The 21,704-nt window shown below is 41.5% G+C and overlaps 1 protein-coding gene and 1 pseudogene across 1 annotated transcript; both read right to left on the bottom strand.

Moving 5' to 3' along the window:
* Positions 1-8,305: 8,305 nt before the first annotated feature.
* On the bottom strand, positions 8,306-12,234 carry LOC105059727 (uncharacterized). The gene is given in 3 exon segments (XM_019855366.3): positions 8,306-8,900; positions 9,302-11,899; positions 11,902-12,234. Coding segments are annotated over 3 exon segments (3,156 nt in total). The 5' UTR covers positions 12,098-12,234; the 3' UTR covers positions 8,306-8,538.
* Positions 12,235-16,439: 4,205 nt separating this feature from the next.
* LOC140854268 (uncharacterized) overlaps positions 16,440-21,704 on the bottom strand; it is a 6,216-nt pseudogene continuing 951 nt past the window's right edge.

The raw sequence follows: 21,704 nt of genomic DNA, 5'->3' as shown, positions 1-21,704 counted from the left end.
GATTTTTTGCCGAGTCTCTTCAACTATTTTCTCAGTTGCAGAAGTCGGGCTTTTGTCCAAATTTTTTCAGTATTGTGGAGTGTTGGTTTCGTGAAACAGACGTGGAGAGTTTGTTCATGGAAGGATAGTTAAAACTGGGTTAGAAGCCAATCTATGTTAGACTGCTATGCTAAATCTAGAGGTCCCATAAGTATTTATGTTTCGCTTAAGGAAATGGTTGAGCTGAGTTACATTACCTGCAATGCCATGATTGCTGGATTTGCGCATCATCATCCGCTTGAAGAAGCTTTATTGCTCTTCAAATGACTATGGCAATTTGGTATGATAGCCTTCTCGGCACATGATGTGCCACTCGGAGTTGTATTGGTTATGGCTCGTTTTGACTGTGTGAGAGCATGCATGGTTATGTTATTAAGGTGTTCCTGGATCTAGATGTTGCAGTGACGTATTCAGTGTCTGATGCATGCTTGAGTCTTGGAAACTTATGAGGGGAGGTTGGTCCATAACCAGATTGTTATCGGTGGATATGAATTGGAGCTCCCTGTTGAGAATTCTCTGATCACAATGTATTCCAGTTGTGGGAATATTGGGTCTGCTAAGATGTCACTTGATTGTATCGGGGATAAGAGCTTGGTATCATGGACTGCAATAATATCAGGTTATGTCCAGAATGGGCAACCAATTGAAGGGCCGCAAGTGCTCAGCAAAATAGGAAGAGGGGACAATTTCAAACTCGACTCAGTAAACAGTTGTCAATTTGCTGATGGCTTGCAAGAAGCGAGCAAGTCTCAAGCTACCTTGGCAATTTCACACATATGGTGTAAAACAAGGATTCAAAACCTGATAAGACATCACATGGGATATTGAGACGGGTACCATCCCATGTGTTAGGATAGGACCATCCCATCAATATCTTCTATCCCAAGTATCAGGATAGGACAGCATGGCAGCATGTCTGCTTCGTTGGAAAATTAAGACAATCCTACCTCATGAGATTTAAAACCTTAATTTGAAATCAAATCAATCCGGAATAGTCTGACAGCAGTATATGGAAAATATGGTTATGCAGAAATAGGGTGCAGAGTGTTTGATGAGAAGGATTATTGGATACAGTCTCCTAGCTGGAATGCTACGGTATCATTGCATGGGACTAATGGCAACGGAGAAGCAGCACTCTCTCTCTCTCTCTCTCTCTGCATGGAGAAATGCAGTAAAGAGCTGGACATGTTACATATCTAAATGTATTGATCTCTGCCTTTAGCCACTCAGGATTGGTGGATGATGACTTGATCATATTTGAAAGGATGGTCAGGGAGAAGAGGATTGATTCAAGATGAGAGCATTTTGCTTGTGTGGCGGACATGCTTGCACATACGGGTCATTTGGCAGATGCAAAGAAGTTGGTGAGCTTGATGTCCGAGGAAGCTAGTCCAAATGTTTGGAAGGCTTTGCTGGGAGGCTCTCATCTCTACAGTGACATCAAGCTTGTGGAGCAGCTTGATGCAAAAGAAGATTATACATATATAATCTTGATTTCTTTCAAAAGTTTTATGTACTAAATTAATATTTATACAGACTAATAAATGTATAGAAAATTGGCACTTTTTTTGAAAACATGGGAATTATTGCACCCTATGATAGACCGTCCATCATGACAATGACGGCCCAACAGCAGCCCGACATGTGTCCTTGATGAAAGGTAATGGAGCAACCACCCAACTTCTGCCATTTGATCCTTTACGACCACGTTGGAGGAGCTTTAAAGTTTTTCACTTGTCAGATCACAAGCAGCCAGCTTGCTCTTTGCTCCACCTTCTCCTCCACTTGGCAAGAATAGCAATCTTAAAAAACTCCACGATGTGTGAGCCGTTATTCTCTAACAGTCAAAGTAGATGTTCCCACGATGTTTGATCTTAGATGAATGGCCTGCGTTCTCGAAGGTTCCTACCTTCATTTATAAAACTCAACTCCTTGAAACCCTCAAGATAAGAAATGAACACTTACTTGTATGCCTTCTCCTTGAGACCGATTTTACGCGAACGGGGATCCATCTCTTCTATAGAGCTCTGAGCTTTTCCAACTTCACCTCTGATCTCCATACTCCGCATGGCATCCTCCAATCTTCCATTCTCTATTTCTCCACTCCAATCCACTACACTTCATACTCGGCTTCACCATTAAACTCTTTCTAACAAGCTCGAGCCTCATTTGTTTGCTTCTATAGGAGACTGACTTAGGCATTAGAGGGTCCATCACCGAAGAACCCCGATGTGAGGACTTTCCTATCTTTGGTAGTTTTACAGGGTCTAACTCAAGGGATTAATCAAGGATCCAATACTAGCATTCGATCTGGAGGTCTCGACTAGCTGTTCTATAACCATCACACTCTTTCTTTCGACTCCAGTTCAGCAGCCTGAGCTAGCTTGACTCTCTGATGGTAATAGATTGGTGCTAGAGGAAGGATCCAATTTGCATCTGACATACTAAGTTTTTTTATTCTTTCATCATTCGAGTATGAAGAACAAGAAGATTGTGATGATATCCTCCACCACTTTTCCAAGGATGCCTGTGGAACCCACTAATCTTGACTAGGGTCATCGGGATCTTAATGTTTTGGAGGCATCAACTGCACTGGCTGTCACCTCTGAGTAGTTCTAATGGTCCCTATAGTAGGTCCAAGCACCAACCATCGTAGTGCACAGCTTACAGCAGTCGGCTCATCAGGCTGCCTCGATGCCGTGTGATCATCTGACTCCGGTGCATCTTGATTTTCCTCCACCCTTTAGGAGTGTGAGGTGGAGCAACCAATCCCACCCCGCCAGGCCAGAAGAAGTCCCTCAGATCTCTCGATCTACCCATCAAAGTCCCGAGCGAGCTTCCTCTCATCGCTGACCTCGACCATTTGGTTCAAGAGGGATGCCTCATGTCCCTTGGCTTCACTTCAGGGATGGTAAGCAAGGTAAGGAGTGTGAACCCGCTCCTCCTCCTTCATTCTTTTCTTTCTCGCAAGACACATTTGTGAGCGGATTTGCAAGCCGCTAGCTCTAGAGGAGGCTCGGGTGATAGGATAAACTAGATAAAAAGATCTAGGAGGTGGACCACTACCTCGAGACCCTCCGATAGCATCAGTTGGCTCCAAAGGGAGAGCCCTTATTCACTACTCGCCCTCTCTTCACAGAGTAGATTATGAGGAAGCCAATCCCTCGCCATTTTAAAGGACCTTTGATGGGGTCTATGATGGCACTATTGACCCCCATGACCATTTGGAGTACTTTAAGGCCCTCATGATGTTGTAAGGGGCCTCAGACACTCTGCTATACAAGTCCTTTCCTATCACTTTTTAGGATGCTACTCGAGTCTGGTATATCAGGCTCCAGCAGAACTCCATTTGCTCTTTTGAGGAGTTCGACTGTCAGTTTGCTGCTCAATTTTAAAACAGTCAAAAGCCAAGAAAGAGCACATATGTCTTCTTCCATCAAGCAGGAGGATGAAGAATCTCTCCAAAGTTACATGAGTTGCTTTAAAGTGGTCATGTTAGAAGTCCGCAACTTGGATTACTCGATTGCAATGTTGGCCCTCAAAAAGGGATTGAAGGCAAATAGCTTCTATACCTCTTTCTCAAAGAGGTTTCCTTGAGACTTCTCTGAGCTCCTCATCTGTGCCAACAAGTACATTGATGGTAAGGAAGAATGGTGGAGAAATAGAAAAAAAAAAGATGAAGCAGAAGAGGGCTAGGGAGAATCAACCTACTCCCTGGTCGAAGAAGTCGAAGCATGATGGGAGGTCTCCTTGTTGGTCCCAAATCCCTCGACATTTCGAGGACTTCACATCTCTAAATACTCATCGGAGACAAATTTTGATGGAGATCAAAAACCAAGACATTCTTCGATGGTTTGGAAAGTCGAGTCAGTTGGCCTGATGCAACCGACTGAAGTATTGTCACTTTCAGCAGAACCATAGTCATGACACCAAGGATTGTTTTCAGTTGAAGAAGAAAATAAAAACCCTCATCCGGTGAGGCTTCCTATAGAATTTCATCAACCATCCAAAGGACACCAAGGTCTCGAGCCACGAAATCCAACCAATGGTCAAGCCTACAATAGACAATAGACCCATTGTTGGAGTAGGTCCACATAGATCAAAAAATTCGAGAAAGAATTGGGAAGGCTAATGCCCCAGGCCGGATCACCATATCCGAAAGTCTTAGCTATCACATACACCTCTAATGATGGAAGCCTCAGGGGCTAGAGTAGGCCCACATCGGTCGAAAACTCCAAGAAAATCTTGGGTGGACTATCATGCGCCCAGGCCGGACTACCATGCCTATTCAAAAGCCCTGGGAGCTTACTACACCCCAGACCAAGTTATAATGCTCGAAAGTCTCGACTGTCTTGTATGTCTCCAATGGGGGAAGACTCCAAGCCTTGGAGGCCAAAGTAGACCTATGTCGACCGAAAACTCTGAGAAAGTCCTGGGCAGGCCACCATGCCCCCGGGCCAAGCTACCACGCCTGCTCGAAAGTCTCGAGAGAATTGCATGCTTCAAGCATGACACCATACTTGTCTTCTTCAAGTCCCGGAGGCTATGACGTACTTTGACTCCGAGACAAGCACCACCAATACTCAAGGTAAGATGAAGCCTTAGTCAAGGACCATCAAGCTTCGAAGCTTTTGGAGGCTCTCACCTTTGAGTCTGCAAACTCAAAGAAGGGCAGAGCCTCAACCTCCAAGCTTGGGATGAACAAGCTTTCGAAGGCTCTCTCCTTTGAGTCTATAAATTCGAAGGGGAGTAGAGCCTTGACCTCCAAGCCTTAGATGATCAAGCTTCGAAAGGCCCTCTTCTTTGAGTCCGCAAACTCAAAAAAGGATAAAGCCTCAAGCTTCGGATGACCGAGCCTTGGGAAGGCACTCTCCTTTAACTCAAACAAAGGTAGGCCGATGCTTTCACTGCCTCTTGTTGACCCTGGGGTTTAAGGCCTCAGAAGATCTCCACTGAAGCAGTGAAATTGGGATTTGGGGAGAGGCAAAGCCCCATATTTCGGTACTTCTATTCAAAAGCATCCACGACAGTCACTCACAACAAAGCAAAAAGGAAGATTTGAATAAAAGTCTTTCTTGTATCCAAAATAAATAAAAATTTTTATTTATTCATTCATGATTCAAGAGTATAGGATTTCAACTCAATGACTCAATTACAGAACGTGTGTGTTTAAAATGCAAGAGGGAGCATGAGCAGGGTAGAAGCCCCACCCTCGACCTTGGAGAGACTTTCCTGGTGACCGCCGGCCTAAGCCAAGGAATTTTAGGGATGGCATGACTTTGATAGGCTGACATCCCCATGGGAACAAATGGTACCCAAAGTTTGTTAGCGAGTTTGATCATTTCATAATCAGTGTTAGCAGATACTTTGTTGGGCAGAAATAAATTTGAATGTCATGGTCCTTAATATTCATGGTTACATTAAGCTAAAGCATAGAATTTCTTTTTCTTGGTCTTTGTTTAGTTTTTAAAGAATACTGAGAATTAAAGTATTTGTCCTGAAAAAAGTAAAATTATTGCTGCCTATTTAAGAAGACTAGATTTATGTTTTGATATATGATTTTGTTGAAGCTCGCGGTGACAGTGGATGTAGCACCAGGTCAGAGTGAGTGGAAAAGTAATTTGAAGCAATGATTCCAATGGGTAAAAGAAGAATTTTTTTTTTTTTTCAAATTCCATGTCTGGTTACTGTTGTTGTTAACATTATTATTGGGGATTGAATTTTAATGTAGCAAATTTGAAAAAAAATGGCATATCAATAAATTGAGGTTCCAGTGAAGCAGTGATTTGTAGTTACTGAATCTAAACTAGAATCTGCAACATAATATATTACACCTCAATTTAGAGGCATTGGGGAGGATCTAATTAACTAAATCCAATGATGTTATCTTTATCTTAAAGAATGGATGTTGAAATGTTAAACTATTTTCTTTTTTCTTTTTTCTACAGTGTGTGTGTGTGTAAAAGAACCTTCTGTGAAGTGCAGATTTTTGAATTCATGGATACAAGATAAGCAGGCTACAAGAATCACCACTGAAAACCAGAATAAGTGGCAGAGAGCTAAGAAGGCAATAATGGGCTGATAAAGAATTGCCGGTAGTGTTAACGTACCTGCGTTTGCAAGCACTTTGTGGTATGGGAAAAATGAAAATTTGAGTTAGATGGGTGCAATCACAAGCAGCTTTTCGTAAGATTGTACTGTAAAATATATTTTATGAACATACTAAATTGATTAAAGACGTTTTCGTACACGACCAAGTTGGGGGAAAAGAGCTAAGAAATGCTTTTGTTCAGGTTTTTTCTGTTTTCCTTCTTTTGGCGAGGTATTTTTCCTTTTATGTGTAGCTACAATTTATGTGAAGTTGCATCAAATCAGTATTGAGAATGGCGTGTATGGCATATGATGGAATATTCTCATCCTTTTCCAAAAACAATCAAATCTTGTCATCAGTTGTTTACATAATTCAAAATGGGTTAGTGATGACCTAGTTTTGCATCACATGGATCGATAATAAAATTCGTTGGAATGTTTAATTTCAACCTTGTTCAAACAAGGCTTCTAGCTAGAGCAAGCCATCTGTGAATTTGCATGGACATTTAGAGGTTCAAGGTTCGCACAAAACAATCCTTTTGATGATGGACATATGTGTTTTGATTGTAAAGAGCATGGGAGCATGCAACTCTTAAGTAGTTGCTTTCATTTTCCATGTTCACATTATATAATGAGTTGCTCTGTGTGTTATATTGGTCCTCATGAATGTACTTCTGGTTGGGGAACAATACTCACAGTTAGGGAAGTCGCATATACTTGCAATCTCTTATGCTTGCATTTGTGTGTTGGAGAAAAATTATCTTCAGCATTGGATGGAGTTTGCAATAAACTCACTATATAATACTGCATTGTTGTGCATGAGGCGGCAAAATAGACCCATTTTCATTCATTTTATCTATTCGCTGGTAGGGGCCATTAATTGCTTGGTGCAATGCTAAAAGGCTTGGGTTGACAAGTGCGATGGCATGGGTTCGAGTATTGGACAATTGCTTCATGAAAAAAAAGATGCCAAAGCCGAAGTTACTACATCCAATAAAATTAGAGCTTCATGGCATGGGTTTGAGTCCTGGACGACCAGCATAACTCACTTATATTGATAAAGTTAAACATTTTGACTACTAAAAGACTAGGTTTATGCCACTTTTCTGGGGAGCTTCTTGGGGAAGCGTAGCAGCATCTTTTTTATATGTGAGACTTGAATAAAGATGAGGCAACCAAAAAGAGTGGGAAACAAGCATTTGATTGATCATTGACCAACAATTGCAAGATTTCGGAATACCATAAATCTCGTCTTAAACAGACTGGTATCCCATTTATTAATGTAGTTGGAGAATCCGATTCCAACTCCTTTGCTCTCCAAATTTCTCAGAACGAAAAAGAAAAGTTTCCCCATCAAAAGCTACTCCTATCGATGGTTTTCCACCATCAACTCTCGTTAGTTCCTCCAAGCAAACCAACTCATAATTTCCCATGATGGCAAGCACAGGGCAGTTATATCTCACTGAAACAGGAATTTAGTAGAAGGCATAGCTAATCACAAATTAAAATAACAGCATGCTTGTTTATTTTGATGTGATTCTTCCGCTATTCTTTGCACTAAGCCCAAGCTTAGTTCTGATATGGCAGTTTATCCGATCCAAAAGAAAGAGTACTATGAAAATATATGTTGACCTCAAACATGATAGCTAGATGATATAACACAAGTGGAGGTGTTGAAGTTATACATCACGGGAGAGGCAACAAAAATTAACACATGATGCCATATATTTAGAAAAATAACCTCAACTAAAATTTAGCTGCAGCATGCAAAGCTCCAGGAAAAGGAAAGTGAAGGAAGCCAAACTGGCAGCATACACAGAGATGCTAATTTTTTTAAGCTATTTTTGCTTTGAGTTCCGTTCAGCAGCCACTGCATTTACAGCTGATCTTGCGAAGCTTTGGGTTTAAAGAAGCTTTTAGGGTCAAGAGCTCCATTAAATTTATGCTATCAGACAGTGTGCATTTTTTTTGTACAACACAATCTGAAAGCGCATGGCACATTCATTCGGTAGTATATCTTTTTTCTTTTCTTTTTTTTTTTTAATGTGAATTCAGTAGTATATCAAAAATTTTGTTTCCAAAAGTTTACTTTTCCACACATCCTATAATCATTCCACGTTCAGCAGCTAATTTAAAATCAAGTTCTACAGTCTCATTTGTTAATACTACCACCATCATTAGCAAAATTGCATGTCCTCCAATCACAGATAGTATACATTCATTAAATATCATACTATCATTCCACAATGCAATTTTCACAACAATCAGGTGACAGACTCAGCTGAGTGGAGTGGGCAGACTCCTAATTAGAAGACCACACTGGCATACAGGAAGCAATCTGAAAACGAAACTATATACAACCCACAAAACGCCTCATAGCTTATTGGCAGTAATTAAACAATTAGATTTTCAGACAGCAAAAAGATTGGTTGCTGTCGAGGCCGTTGGATTGGAGAGCATGTGGACCACCAGCTTCATGGTCGGGCGTGCCACGCTTCTCTCCTTCACGCACAGCATCGCCACCTTGAACAGATTGATGATTAAATCCAGAGGGCATGGCGAGAGCCTGCGATCCACCACAGAAAGTACTGCTGCAGCATCAGACTTGTATGTGACCTCTGATGCTGTGTTACGAACCCAATGCACGATGTCGACATCTTCCCCAAATGCAGCAGGGCTGAGCGGTCGATGCCCGGTGATCAGCACCAAGAGCACAACACCAAAGCTGAAGACATCACTTTTCTCATCCACTCGAAGAGTGTATGCATACTCTGTCACAGGCCAACTTCAGGATGTTAAAATTAATTTCATTTAAATTTTTACAAGTGCAGTTAATCATCTCCAGAATTTATGAATATAAAATTCTGTATCCACGTCACACATCTACATCTGTTCTTTTTACTAGGGAAGTCATTCTGTCCCTGCATATATAGCATCATCTAAAACAGCTCACATGTATCAAAACAACAATGCAGAAGATGGACCCGGATCAAATGTTGGAATTTCTATACATGCAAATATACTAACGGTACCTTATCTTAGTTGGAAATCAAAACAAGAAATGCTGTTAGTGGCCCACTATCACCATATTGCTCATAATTAAAAAGAAAGATGTTAGGGCAGTAGAGTTGAAGATCCCAAACAAACAAGGAGAAAAAGGGTGAAGGCGTACCTGGTGCGATGTAGCCGTAGGTCCCGGCAATACATGACATGGACGCGCCAGGGTCCTGAACAAACTTGGCGAGGCCGAAGTCGGCGACGTGCGCTTCGAAGTTGGAGTCGAGCAATATATTATTTGATTTCACGTCCCGGTGGATGATGAGCGGTGAGCAGTCGTGGTGGAGGTAGCACAGCCCTCTCGCCGCCTCCACCGCAATCCGGCAACGCGCCTCCCACCCCAGATGCGCCCCATTGTTCCCATGCAGCATCTCCCCCAAGCTCCCATTCGGCATGTACTCATACAGCAGTAAATTGGTCTCCCTGTTCGACACGAACCCCAGCATCCGGACGATATTCCGGTGCCGGATTCGGCCTAGAGTTGTTATCTCGGCCTTGAATCCCCGGTCGTGCACTCCTCCGCCGCGCCCAACCAGCCGCTTGATCGCCACATCGGCGCCGCTCGGCATATTCCCACGGTAAACGATCCCGGCGCTGCCTTGGCCGATGACGTCGTTCGCTATCAAGCACTCCATGACGTCGTCGACCGTGACATTAAGCCGCTGGAACGACGTCATCTTGCAGGCGCCGGACCGGCCTTTTCCTCTCCACGACTTCCATCCCTTGAGCACCGCCAGGCCCACCGGAATTATAACCCCCACCGGCGGGACGACCCACGCGATGAACCGCTTCCCGCGGGCCCGCACGGCCCTGGGCCCACCCCGGGTCGAGCCGCACGGGAGCGGCACGTGCAGCGGGCCACCGCAGAGGTCGGGGTTGCCAATGAACGAGGTCTCGTTGAACGCCAAGAACTGCCCCTCGACCGGAATCTCGCCCGAGAGGTTGTTGTAGGAGAGATCGAGGATGGTCAAGCTCGGCATCCGCAGGATCTGCAACGGGATCTCGCCGGAGAGGTGGTTTCCGGATAAGTTTAGTGTGTTGAGGTTCTGGAGCTCCGTGATCGCCGCCGGGATCTCGCCGGTCAGACCGTTGCGGCTGAGATCGACGACCTGGAGTGTCCCAGTGCACCGGGCGAGATCAGAAGGGATTTCTCCGACCAAGTTGTTTCCGCGCAGGTTAAGCTTGGTGAGCTGCTTCAGATCGCCGATCTGGGGTGGGATCTCGCCGGAGAGCCGGTTTGACTCCAGAGATAAGGTCTGGAGCCCGCAAAGGTTCCCGATCGCCGACGGGATCGGGCCGGAGAGCCAGTTGTTGGAGAGGATGAGCTCGGCGAATTTGTCCCCGGCCATCTTCGCCGGCAGCTGGCCAGAAAAGTAGTTGTCGCTAAGCTCGAGCATGTCGGCGGAGGGGAGATCGAACAGCCCGGCAGGGATCGTCCCGTTCAAGAGGTTCTTGGCGAGCCGGACGTGGAGCAGCGACTTGCAATCGCCGAGTTTCTCTGGAATCGGTCCGAAGAACGAATTCTCCATCAAAACGAGCTGCTCGAGCCGGCCGCCGGCGCAGAGGTCCGGAGGGATCGTCCCGGTGAGGCGATTCGTGGCTACGTCCAGCTTCACGAGTCGGCCATTCCGACCGAGCCCTTCTGGAAGTTCGAAGGTGAAGCTGTTCTCGAAGACCTGGAGCACCTCAAGATTCGGGAGATCGGCTATGAAGGGCGGGATGCGGCCGCGGAGGCGGTTGCAGAGGATATTGAGGAGCTTGAGCTGTTTCAACCCTGCGAAGCTCTCCGGCAACTCCCCGGTGAGCTCGTTGATCGAGAGATCAAGAGATTGGAGCTGGTCGAGCCCGCCGAGCTCGGGCGGAATGGTGCCGGTGAGGTAATTCAACTGCAAGAAGAGCGTGTCAAGGAGCTTCAACCGGCCGAGGCTCGGCGGAATCGGGCCGGAGAGGTTGCAGCTCGCCATGTCGAGCCGGACCAGCGAGGTCAGCATCCCGAACTCCGGCGGGATGCCGCCCTCGTACGTGCTGTAGTAGCCGATGTACATCTCCCGTAGATTCGTGAGCCGGCTCAAGCTCACCGGGACCCGGCCGGAGAGGTCGTTCCCATAGAGGCCCAGGTATTCGAGGCTCTCGATACCACCGTATGACTCCGGGATCTCTCCGAAGAAGAAGTTCCCGCCGAGGTGGAGGTGGCGGAGGCGGGGGAGCTTGGCGAGGCAACGTGGGAGCCGGCCGGAGAAGTTGTTGTTACAGGCGTCGAGGACCTCCAGCGCGGGGAAGCCACCGTCGACGTCCGGGAACAAGCCGGTGAAGTTGTTGTTGGAGATGTTGAGAAGGCGGAGGGCGGGGAGGCCGGCGATCTCCGCCGGGAGGTGGCCGGTGATGGAGTCGCAGACGATGGTGAGGTTGACAAGCCGGTCGAGGCGTCCGATCTCCGGCGGCAGAGCGCGGCGGAATCGGACGTAAGAGATGTGGAGGGCGACGACGCGGTCATCCGCGTCGCACGTGATGCCGGGAAAGGAGCAATGGGTCGAGGTGGAGGGGTCCCAGTCGTGGAGGCCATCGCCGGCGGGACCTATCAGCCCATCTTTGAGCTTCAGTAGAGCATCGAAGTCGCCATCACTGGAAGCGAAGAAGAGAGGGAAAGAAGAGAAGAGGATGAAGACGAAAAGAGCCAGGTAAGGCTTCATCTCAATCCCTTGCTTTAATTTTTTGTTCTCGTGGTACCATCTTCTGGCGGGGGAGTGGAGGACGGGTAGATAAAAGGCGATGGGATGGGGTGGTGTTGGTGAATAAGCATCGGCTGGATCTTTCGTTGACGTAGACTCAGCCACAGTGGTGGTTCCGGGACGGGGCAAAGTATCCGAAAGTTTATCCATTGCTCCATGATATCCGAAGATTCTTTCAGCATTTCGCCATGATATCTATTCGTCACGTCCTTCGAAAGATGAACACGATTTAGGTTGCAGAAAATTTAGTCGATACAAAAATAACGTATCTTTAATTATTATTGTTCAAATCGAAAGACGGATCAAGGACGAAGTACATTACGAGAATAAAAAAAAAAAAAGACTTATGAGGCGAACCTACTTTGCTTCAACTCTATAAAAAAAACACTGCAATTTTTTTTTTAAATTTATATCTAAAATTTTCTTTTCCAATTTATGCCCAAAAGATCTCGGTGCCTGTTATCGATGAAGGATCATATATTGTATTTATAGATTAGATCAAAAAAAATTTTAAATTAATATAAATTTTTATACATCAAAAAATCATAATTATAATGGAGTTCTTAATTTGATCATGATCCATCTTTATTTCAAAAAAATTTTAATTATTTATTATTATTTTAATTATCTTGAATTATCTTTAATAATTAGGTCATATATGAGCTACATCAAGTCTCTAATACTGGGACGAGCACAACATTCTTTCACTTGACCCATGTGTTACAATCAAGATACTGAATAGGTGATAAACAAAACTATAATATGGCCATAAATTAACTTAAGTTAAAAACTTCTATTTAAATAAAAAATTTCAATACACAAATTATGACGATTATATTCTATAAATTGAATACTCCTTTCCACATATCATGATGTACGAATCCTCTTATTTAAGCATTTTATACTTTTCTTTATAAATAACTTCCTATAAATTATTCAGAGTCCAATTTTATGACATGAGCTTTATGTGCACAAAACAAAAATTATGTCCTTTATTTCTAAGAATGTCATAAACATTTATTCAAGAAGCAAATCAAATAAAAATTGAAGTAATGATTCTCATATAATCCACATGATCTTTAAACTATTTGATCGATAATCCTTTAGTCATGGAGTTTGCAATCATTAATTTAGTACTGATAAGCTGGATATCCACTTCATACTTCTTAACATGATCTTTAACAGCAAAATACTTTATATCGATGTGCTTGCTGTGACTTTCGCTTATATCATTCTTAGAAAAGAAAATTATAGCAGAGTTGTCACAATAAATCTTTATTGGCCTTACAATAGAATCGACAACTCTCAAATTAGAAATAAGATTTCTCATCCATATTGCTTGTGAAGTAGCTTCGTAGCATGCAACGAACTTTACCTTCATGATAGATGAAGCAACTATCGATTGCTTATTACTTCTTCAAGATACAGCACTATTAACAAAAAGAAAAATATATTCTGAAGTAGACTTTCTTGTATCACACATCCATCAAAATCTGAGTCCGAATAACCAACCACCTCCAAGTGATCAGTGTGTTTGTAGGTAAGCATATAATGCTTGATTTCTTGTAGATACCGCATAACTTTTTTTTGCAGCTTTTCAATAATCAAGGTTAGAATTGCTTTGGTATCTACCCAAAATTTTGACTGCATATGCAATATCAGGTCTTGTACAGACTTGTGTATATATCAAATTTTCCACTGCTGATGCATATGGGATATTCTTCATCTGCTCTTTTTTCAGTTCATTTTGTGGACATTGGTTCTGATTGAATTTATCATCTTTCATAATGGGTGCAATTATAGGAGTACAATTTAATGTTTTAAATCTTTTCAAATCTTTTCGATGTAAGCCCTTTGAGACAAACCTAAAATCCTTCATGATCTGTCTCTGTGAATCTCTGTGCCAATGACATAAGAGGTTTCACCTATATCCTTCATTTCAAAATTTTGAGAAAAAAATAATTTTATCTCCTTTAGCAAATCCAAATCACTGCTTATAAGTAATATATCATCTATATATAGAACCAGATATATGTATTTATTTTCACTAACCTTAAAGTATATACATTGATCCACGAGAGTCAAAAGAGCTAATAACATCATGAAATTTCATATACCATATAGCGAGAGGCCTGTTTAAGTCCATATATGAACGTCTTTAACTTACATATAAGATGACTGTATAGAAACCTTCAGGTAGAGTCATGTATACTATCTCATCTAGATTTTCATTCAGAAATATCGTTTTTACATCCATTTGTTGTAACTCTAAATCAAAATGAGCTACTAAAGTCATGATTATCCTCAACGAATCCTTCTTTGAAACTGGACAGAAGGTTTCATAATAATCAATGCTTTCCTTTTGAGTGAAAATCTTAGCTATAAGTCTGGCTTATATTGTTCAATATTATCTGAAGAGTCTCTTTTGGTCTCATAGACCTATTTATAGCTAATGGCTGAAGCACTTTTAGATAATTTAACGAAATCCCAGACTTGATTTTTAGTCATAGATTCTATCTCATCTTTTATGATATCATACCAGTATGTAGATTTATTTCCACACATGATTTGTGAAAATGACTTAGGATCATTATCAGGCCCAACATCAAAGTCAGATTCCTATAGGTAGATAATATAATCACTAGAAATTACAGACTTTCCTTCTCATGTGGATCTTCTTAATCTCACTACATCTGTATTTTGAGTATCCTCAATAGTAGACTCAATACAAAATTGTTCTTCATGGAGTGGTTGCTCTTAAATTGATTGTTCATGATCTTATGGATCTGCTTGAATAACAATCAATTTCATATTTTTTATGGATTAATAAATTTGATCCCTTATTTTCTCAAATTCATTCTTACAAGGAAAACTACTCCCACTAAGTTCATAATCCTCAAGAAACTTAGCATTTTTAGATTCAACTATTTTGGATATATGGTTAGGGCAATAAAACATATATCCTTTAAAGTTTACCGCATAGCCAATAAAATAGTGACTAACTATTCTAAAATTCAATTTCTTTAAGTGGGGATGATAAATCCACACCTCAACTGGACATCCCCATATGTGTAAATGACTTAAACTCGATTTTTATTCTTTCCACAGCTCAAAAAAGGTTTTAGGTACAGCCTTCGATAGAATTCTGTTTAAGACATACACTGCAGTCTTTAATGCTTCATTTTAAAAAGATAAAGAAAAATTAGAGTTACTAATCATACTTCTTACCATGTTCATCAACGTATAGTTTCTTCTTTTTGCCACACTATTTTGTTGTGGTGTTCCAGACATTGTGTCTTGGGCAATAATATCCTCTTCTTCAACGAACTTACCAAATGGAGCTATGGTCTGACCCCTTTCAGTGTGCCTTTCATGGTACTCTTCGCTTTTGTCACGATCTTTTTTTCTTGCCCAGTTATTTTTCTACTTCTACTTTGTAAATCTTAAAGGCATCTGGTGTCTCATCTTTTTCAAAGAGAAGACAGAGATACATATATTTGATATGGTCATCAATAAATGAGATAACATATCTCTAACTATTAAAATAGGGAGTAGAAAATGGTTCACAGATATTAGTGTGTATGATTTTCAAAATATTAGAACTCCTTTTGGCACCTTTAGAAGACTTGTTAGTTTGCTTTCTTTTTATACAACCCAAACAAGTGCCAAAATTAGTAAAATCAACATCTTTTAAAATGTCATTATTTACCAAACACTTTTTTCTCTCTAAAGAGATATGGGCTAATCTTTTATGTCATAAACTTGAAGAGTTCTCTTAAATAATATTTTTTTTATGTCAATTTTACCACCATATATAGATGAATGATTACATTTAAAATTTAGATTCAAATCTAATTTATATAAATTATTCGTCAGAAAATCAGTACCAATGACACTTATATTCCAAAAAAAATTTCACTACAAAATTTTCAAAATGAAGACCAAAACCAATATCTGTTAACTTGGAAATAGAAATTAAATTCTAGAGAAACTAGGGACATAAAAGATATTTTCAAGATCCAAAAAAAAATAGAATTCAAAACTAATCTAAAGGTTCTTAAAGCTTTCACATGTGAACGTATCCGATTGCCTGAATAGATACTTCGTTTATTTCCCTTCGGGTCCCTTCAATTGAGAAAGCCCTACTTGCTCTCCGATCATAGTTCTCTTCAATGGCTGATTTATTACTTCGTAACCTGAGTTTAGGCTGTCGTGTGAGTCTAAGAGCGAATCTCTCTGTTAGGCATGATGACAGTCTACGTCATGTTGACTTTTACTGGAAAGCATCCACTCGGCTTGATTCTGTTATTTACAAAAATCTCCTTTTGGGGGAGAAGGATGGATTGTTAGTATGCACTAGAAATAGGAGACGAAAATCTAACTTATGGGAGAACGCATGCAATTGTCGTCTTGCGTCACTCGTTCTTTTCTCATTTCAATTGCTGCTCTTTTGAAAGGAGCAAGGATCACCAAAGTAATGTCTAAACCCAATGATTGCACAACCGAAAAGGACTCATGATACAATTAGAGATACAAAGTACCTTTCTTTTTAAGCCATTTATTATACTTTATGCAGTCCTTTTTCATGTGTCACTTTTTCTTACAAAAGAAGTATGCTTTATTACCATTGTTGGGGATGTCTGGCCAGGACATCATTTTCACGGGACCTTTTTGATATCATGCATCGCAGTAGGAAGAAAGCAGAAACAAAACAAAAACACAATCAAATACGTGGATCAACTAAAAAGCTCATCTTTACGAGACATGCAAGCTTCATTATGAAAAAGAGAAAATTACAAGAAAAGATCACACCCTCAACTCTCATACACCTAATCTCTCTCTCACAAGAAGCTCTCCTTAAAAAAAGTCTCTCTCTAAGAAGACCCCCTAAATCTCTGAAGCAACCTGCTGTCTGCTGCCTGACAGTCTACTTGAAGCACCCCTGTCTCTATTCTCTATCGACTCCTCTCAGTCTGCTGCTACTCTGGGTCCTCGATCAAACACACCACATCATGCTGCCCTCTGTTCGCTGCCACAGGTCTTTTTAAAGAACTGAATCCGAGCCCTGATCGGATATGCACTCCGATTATCACCCGAACACACCTCTGAACCATCAAATCTCAATTAGCTCATCCTTGGGCTATTCGATCGCACCTCATCGCATGCTACACGTCTGCTGATCTCCCTAGAACCATCGATAACTGTCCGATCATGATCGAAATTATCAGCAACCATCCGATCGCGTATCGATCCATGAAATAGTATCGTGGACCATGAGAAATGGCTCTGAAATGCCATCGATCCATGGTGGACCAGGAGAAGCGGGCGGAAAATATCCGTTTGGTCCACCACGGCCCCCATAGATAGTCGGTACCGTGTGCACCCGCACATCCGCCAACTCTCGACCGGCCCACGTGCCGTCGCACGCGCTAGCTCTGTCGGCCGCTGCCGGCCTCCATTGCTCCAATCTCCGTATAGATTTTCTTTGACTGTAACTTCTTCATCTGGACTCTGTTTAGACTGATCTTGGACTTGTTGGACTCTGTTTGTTGTCATGGATCTCGCTGTGGGCTTAATATAGATTGAATATCAAGATATCAAATCTTAATAATCTTCATCTCGACTCAATATTCGACCTCCTCCTAACTTTGAGAGCTTATGAATTTTCTCATCCCCAGACCCTGGGGCAATCACATGCTGATTATAGATGGACAAATATGGAAGTCGAATCAGACCGCTCGATCCCATCTCCGTTGTACGCTATGCTTCTCCTGACCTGAGATCTACTCAGAATATCATACTACGGCAATCGAAATCTCACTCTACAATATTGCCCCTCATTCTCTCAAATCTCACGTTTCGTGTTCGATCCACTTCCACCTGGAGCTCTATTTCACTCTGAACTCCTCCTGACTCTTAAAGCTCCACTTTGCACTAGGCTCCCTGTCAGATAGTAATATTCTATCATCCTCTTCTTCTTCTCTAGAATAATCCTATCACCGTGCAATATCTTTAGGATTCCTCCATCAACTACCATCTTGTAGCCCCTCGAATCCAGTCTGCTTAGTGAGATAAGATTCTATCTGAAATTAAATATGTATCGAACCTCCCTCAATCTCCTCACTGCACCATCATGTGTCCTCCAGCTGACTGTCTCGATGCTTTTGATCGCACAGCTCGATCCATCCGGTAGATGAACAGTGCCCTCACTGCTTTTGAGGAAGTCAAACTACTCCTCTCTGCAATATAATGATAGATGCATGTAGAATCTAAAATTCACTACTGGAAAGAAATAAATACTTCATCAGATATCTCTAGGACATCATTCTCTAATCCGCCACTGACCGTTGTTGCAGTAGCCCTCGTTCAATCCTTGAGTTGAGAGCAATCTCTGACTAGATGTCCCAACTCATCACACCGATAACATCTGGCCTTCCTCAAGTCCCTCATCGTAGACTTGGAGTACCCTCATCACGATCTCCTATCACTCCATCTACCACCTTCTGCTGCTTCAAATCCCATCAAAGCTGAGCTACTGTCTGAGTTCGAAGCTAGATTCTCTCTCCTGAGAATCTCATTCTGAAGAATCACTATGGTAATCTCGTCCATCTTGATGGTGCTCTTTTTCACTAGAAGAATAGTCAACAAAGACTCATACGAAGGGGGAAGCGATGCTAGCAAGATCAGTGCCCTAGTCTTCTCCTCAAATTTTTTGTCAACGCTAAAGAGGTTGGTGAGGATCTTCTGGAAGTGGTTGAGATGCTCCTGCATATTCTGTCTCTTAGTCATCCATAGCTGGTAGAACTACCTCCAAAGAAAGAGAGTATTGGTAAGAGACTTCGCTATATACAACTCCTCGAACTTCGACCACAGCACTGTCAGAGAAATCTTGTCAAATACATGTATCACCACCTCATCTGTCATGTACATGTGAATGGTACTCACCGCCTACATCTGGAGCCACCTCCAATCCTGCACCTTCATGATAGTCGGCTTTTCTTCGCACAAGAGAGTATCGATCAATCCTTGTTGGATGAGTCATCCTTTATTTTTTTCTGCCACAAGGAAAAATTACTCTTCCTATCAAACTAGTTGATCTCCATTTTGATTAAGCCTATTTTCTCCATTTTCAATCTTAACCATCACCATCGTAACCTGTATCTTGATACCGTCTCGCTCTGATTCCACTTGTTGGAGATGTCTGGCCAGGACACCACCTCTACAGGATTGTTTCGATACCACGCATCATAATAGGAAGAAAGAAGAAACAAAATAGAAACACGATCAAATATGTGGATCAGCCAAAAGGCTCGCCTCCATGGGGTATGCAAGCTTCACTATAAAAAAAAATTATAAGAGGAGATCACACCCTTAACCCTCGTACATCCAATCTCTCCTTCACAAAAAATTTTTCCTTACAAAAGCTCTCTCTTTAGGAAGACCTCCTGAACCCCTGAAGCGATCGCTATCTGCTGTCTGACAGTCTACTTAAAGCACCTTTGCCTCTGTTCTCTATCTGCTTCTCTCAATCTACTGCTGCTCTTGTTAGATGTATGTTCTAGAAGTCAATATGGTGACACATTGTAATAAATCTCGGACATAATTTTATACTTAATACATTGATGTAATCAATAAAAGGATAAGTTTATTTTTCATTCAAGTGTGATGTATCCTTGAATCATCTATGGAATTAATTGTTGATACATATTTTCAAGGTATTGAAAATTAGAGATATATATTTAATTCCAACATGCTCTCAGTTATAGGATCATCATGAGGACGATGATCGATCCGGATAGACTGATGCACAGATCGCTTTCTTTGAGATAGATGGGTCCCTAGTCTACAGTGTAGAGACATTGGATGGTGAGTACGAGTAGTTGTTAATGAACAACTAGTGCTGAGCGTGACCATATAAGAGATCACTTGAATTTCTACTTGATCGTCAATGATCGTCTCGATGCTGTAGTGGTATGATTGATCTTTTGACCTGAGATGGCACTACTGCTCGGAGTGAAGCTGCTGGAGTTTGATTGACATATAAATATGAGTCTCAATGAGCTCTTATAGTGGATATTGACGATAGTTGGTCCACTATAGGAGTAGGGTGTGCATCAAGATAGGATCTATCGACCTTAATAGAAAGGAGTAGTCCTATAAGATTTGAGAGGCTAAGTTCGAGAATCTGTGATCATAGTAGTGTGATCGATGGAAAAGAGTTTTCATAGAAATTATAACTAGATTTGAACTAATCGAATCTATCATATGACTGATGTTGAGATTTAACGATTTATCCATGATCTGCCATCAAGTTAGGACTCACGATAGAGAGACTGAATCATATGTTAACTACACCTAGAGATTCATTTCAGTTCTACTGGGTTGCCACTACATGCCGTTAGGTGTCACTAATGGATTGTGAGAGCCCACTAGGGTTGTTTTGGATCGACAATCCTTGATGAGTTAGAATGAAATTATTTCGATCCATTGAAAGAAGTTTCAATGATACTTTGATAGAGATCATTGTATATCTCACTACCAGATAGAATTGAACCTATGGGATCACATAATAAAAGAATTAGATCTAGAATTAGCAATTGAGCTTATGAAGTATCAATTGGATTTAGAAAATTTTGATTGGGTTCAAGATAATCTTGCTAGCACATGGTTGGATCTAATTTTTTTTTTTCATTTGAATTTCTTATTTGATAAGATAATTCAAACTTAATTATCTACTAATAACTTAAATGAATTAGATTTATTGGACTCCAATTATTGGACGTCTAAAATTTTGAATCAATTGAATTTAGGGTGCAAGTCCCTAATTAATATTCTTTGATAGTTATTATGGGGTGCCACCTTGATTGGATCAAGTTGGGCGTGTCCTATGATTAGAGGATCTTTTGATTTCATATGGGGTGTCCCTTAGGTGCAAAAGAGGGTGTGAAATAATGGGTGCAAGGGCTCCAAGAGTTGGCACCTAATAGGATTCCTAATGTAAGTTAAATAACTTAAATTATTAGAAAACTTAATGCAAGTAGGACTTGTATTATGAGATTGAATATGATTCAATCCTCATGCCTATTTAAAGGGACCCCTCGTGAGGTTCCTAGAGCATCCAACCATCACCCCACACACCACATAGAAGGACCCCACGCCCTATCTTTTCCTCCCTTTCTCTCCTCAACTTGGACGTCTACACGTCCTTGAGTTTTGGGCATCCCTCTTTCTTCTCCACATCCAAACTGTTGGGCGTCCACTTGCTGCTGGTTCGTAGTCTTTGGTAGCAGCATAAGCAAGGAAAGAAAGGTTAGCGAAGAGAAGAAGAAGAAGATAAAAAAAAAAAAGATCAAGTGTTGATCGTGATCCAGCCTTTGTTCAGATTCAGCAGGCTGAATTTTTTTAGAGAAAAAAATTTAATTTGAAGAGGGCTATTCCAGACTGATCTTGAATGCATACTCGTAGAGGTCAGACACTTGTGCGGCTAGAAGAAAATCTTTTCTCTTCCAGATCCAGATTTAAAGAAAAGGATTGCGAAACAGTTATGCGATTTGATCACAATTTGAATTTCAGCATATATCAATTTTAGCACATGAACTAGATCCTTGTGATTTTATATTTTATGCATGCATGATTCAGATTAAAAATATTTTAATCTTATATTCTGTTGCAGTGTTTAAAAAATAAAGTTTTAAAATACATATGCATATCCCAAACCTCGAATTCTAATAGCTCTGGATCCTCGACCGAACACACCACATCGTGCTGCCCTCTGTTTGCTGCCATAGG

This window comes from Elaeis guineensis, chromosome 16 (genome assembly GCF_000442705.2).
Source record: "Elaeis guineensis isolate ETL-2024a chromosome 16, EG11, whole genome shotgun sequence".
NCBI classification, from domain to species: domain Eukaryota; kingdom Viridiplantae; phylum Streptophyta; class Magnoliopsida; order Arecales; family Arecaceae; genus Elaeis; species Elaeis guineensis.
The sequence above is the reverse complement of the archived record's forward strand: the minus strand, read 5'-3'. Positions and strand labels throughout refer to the sequence as shown.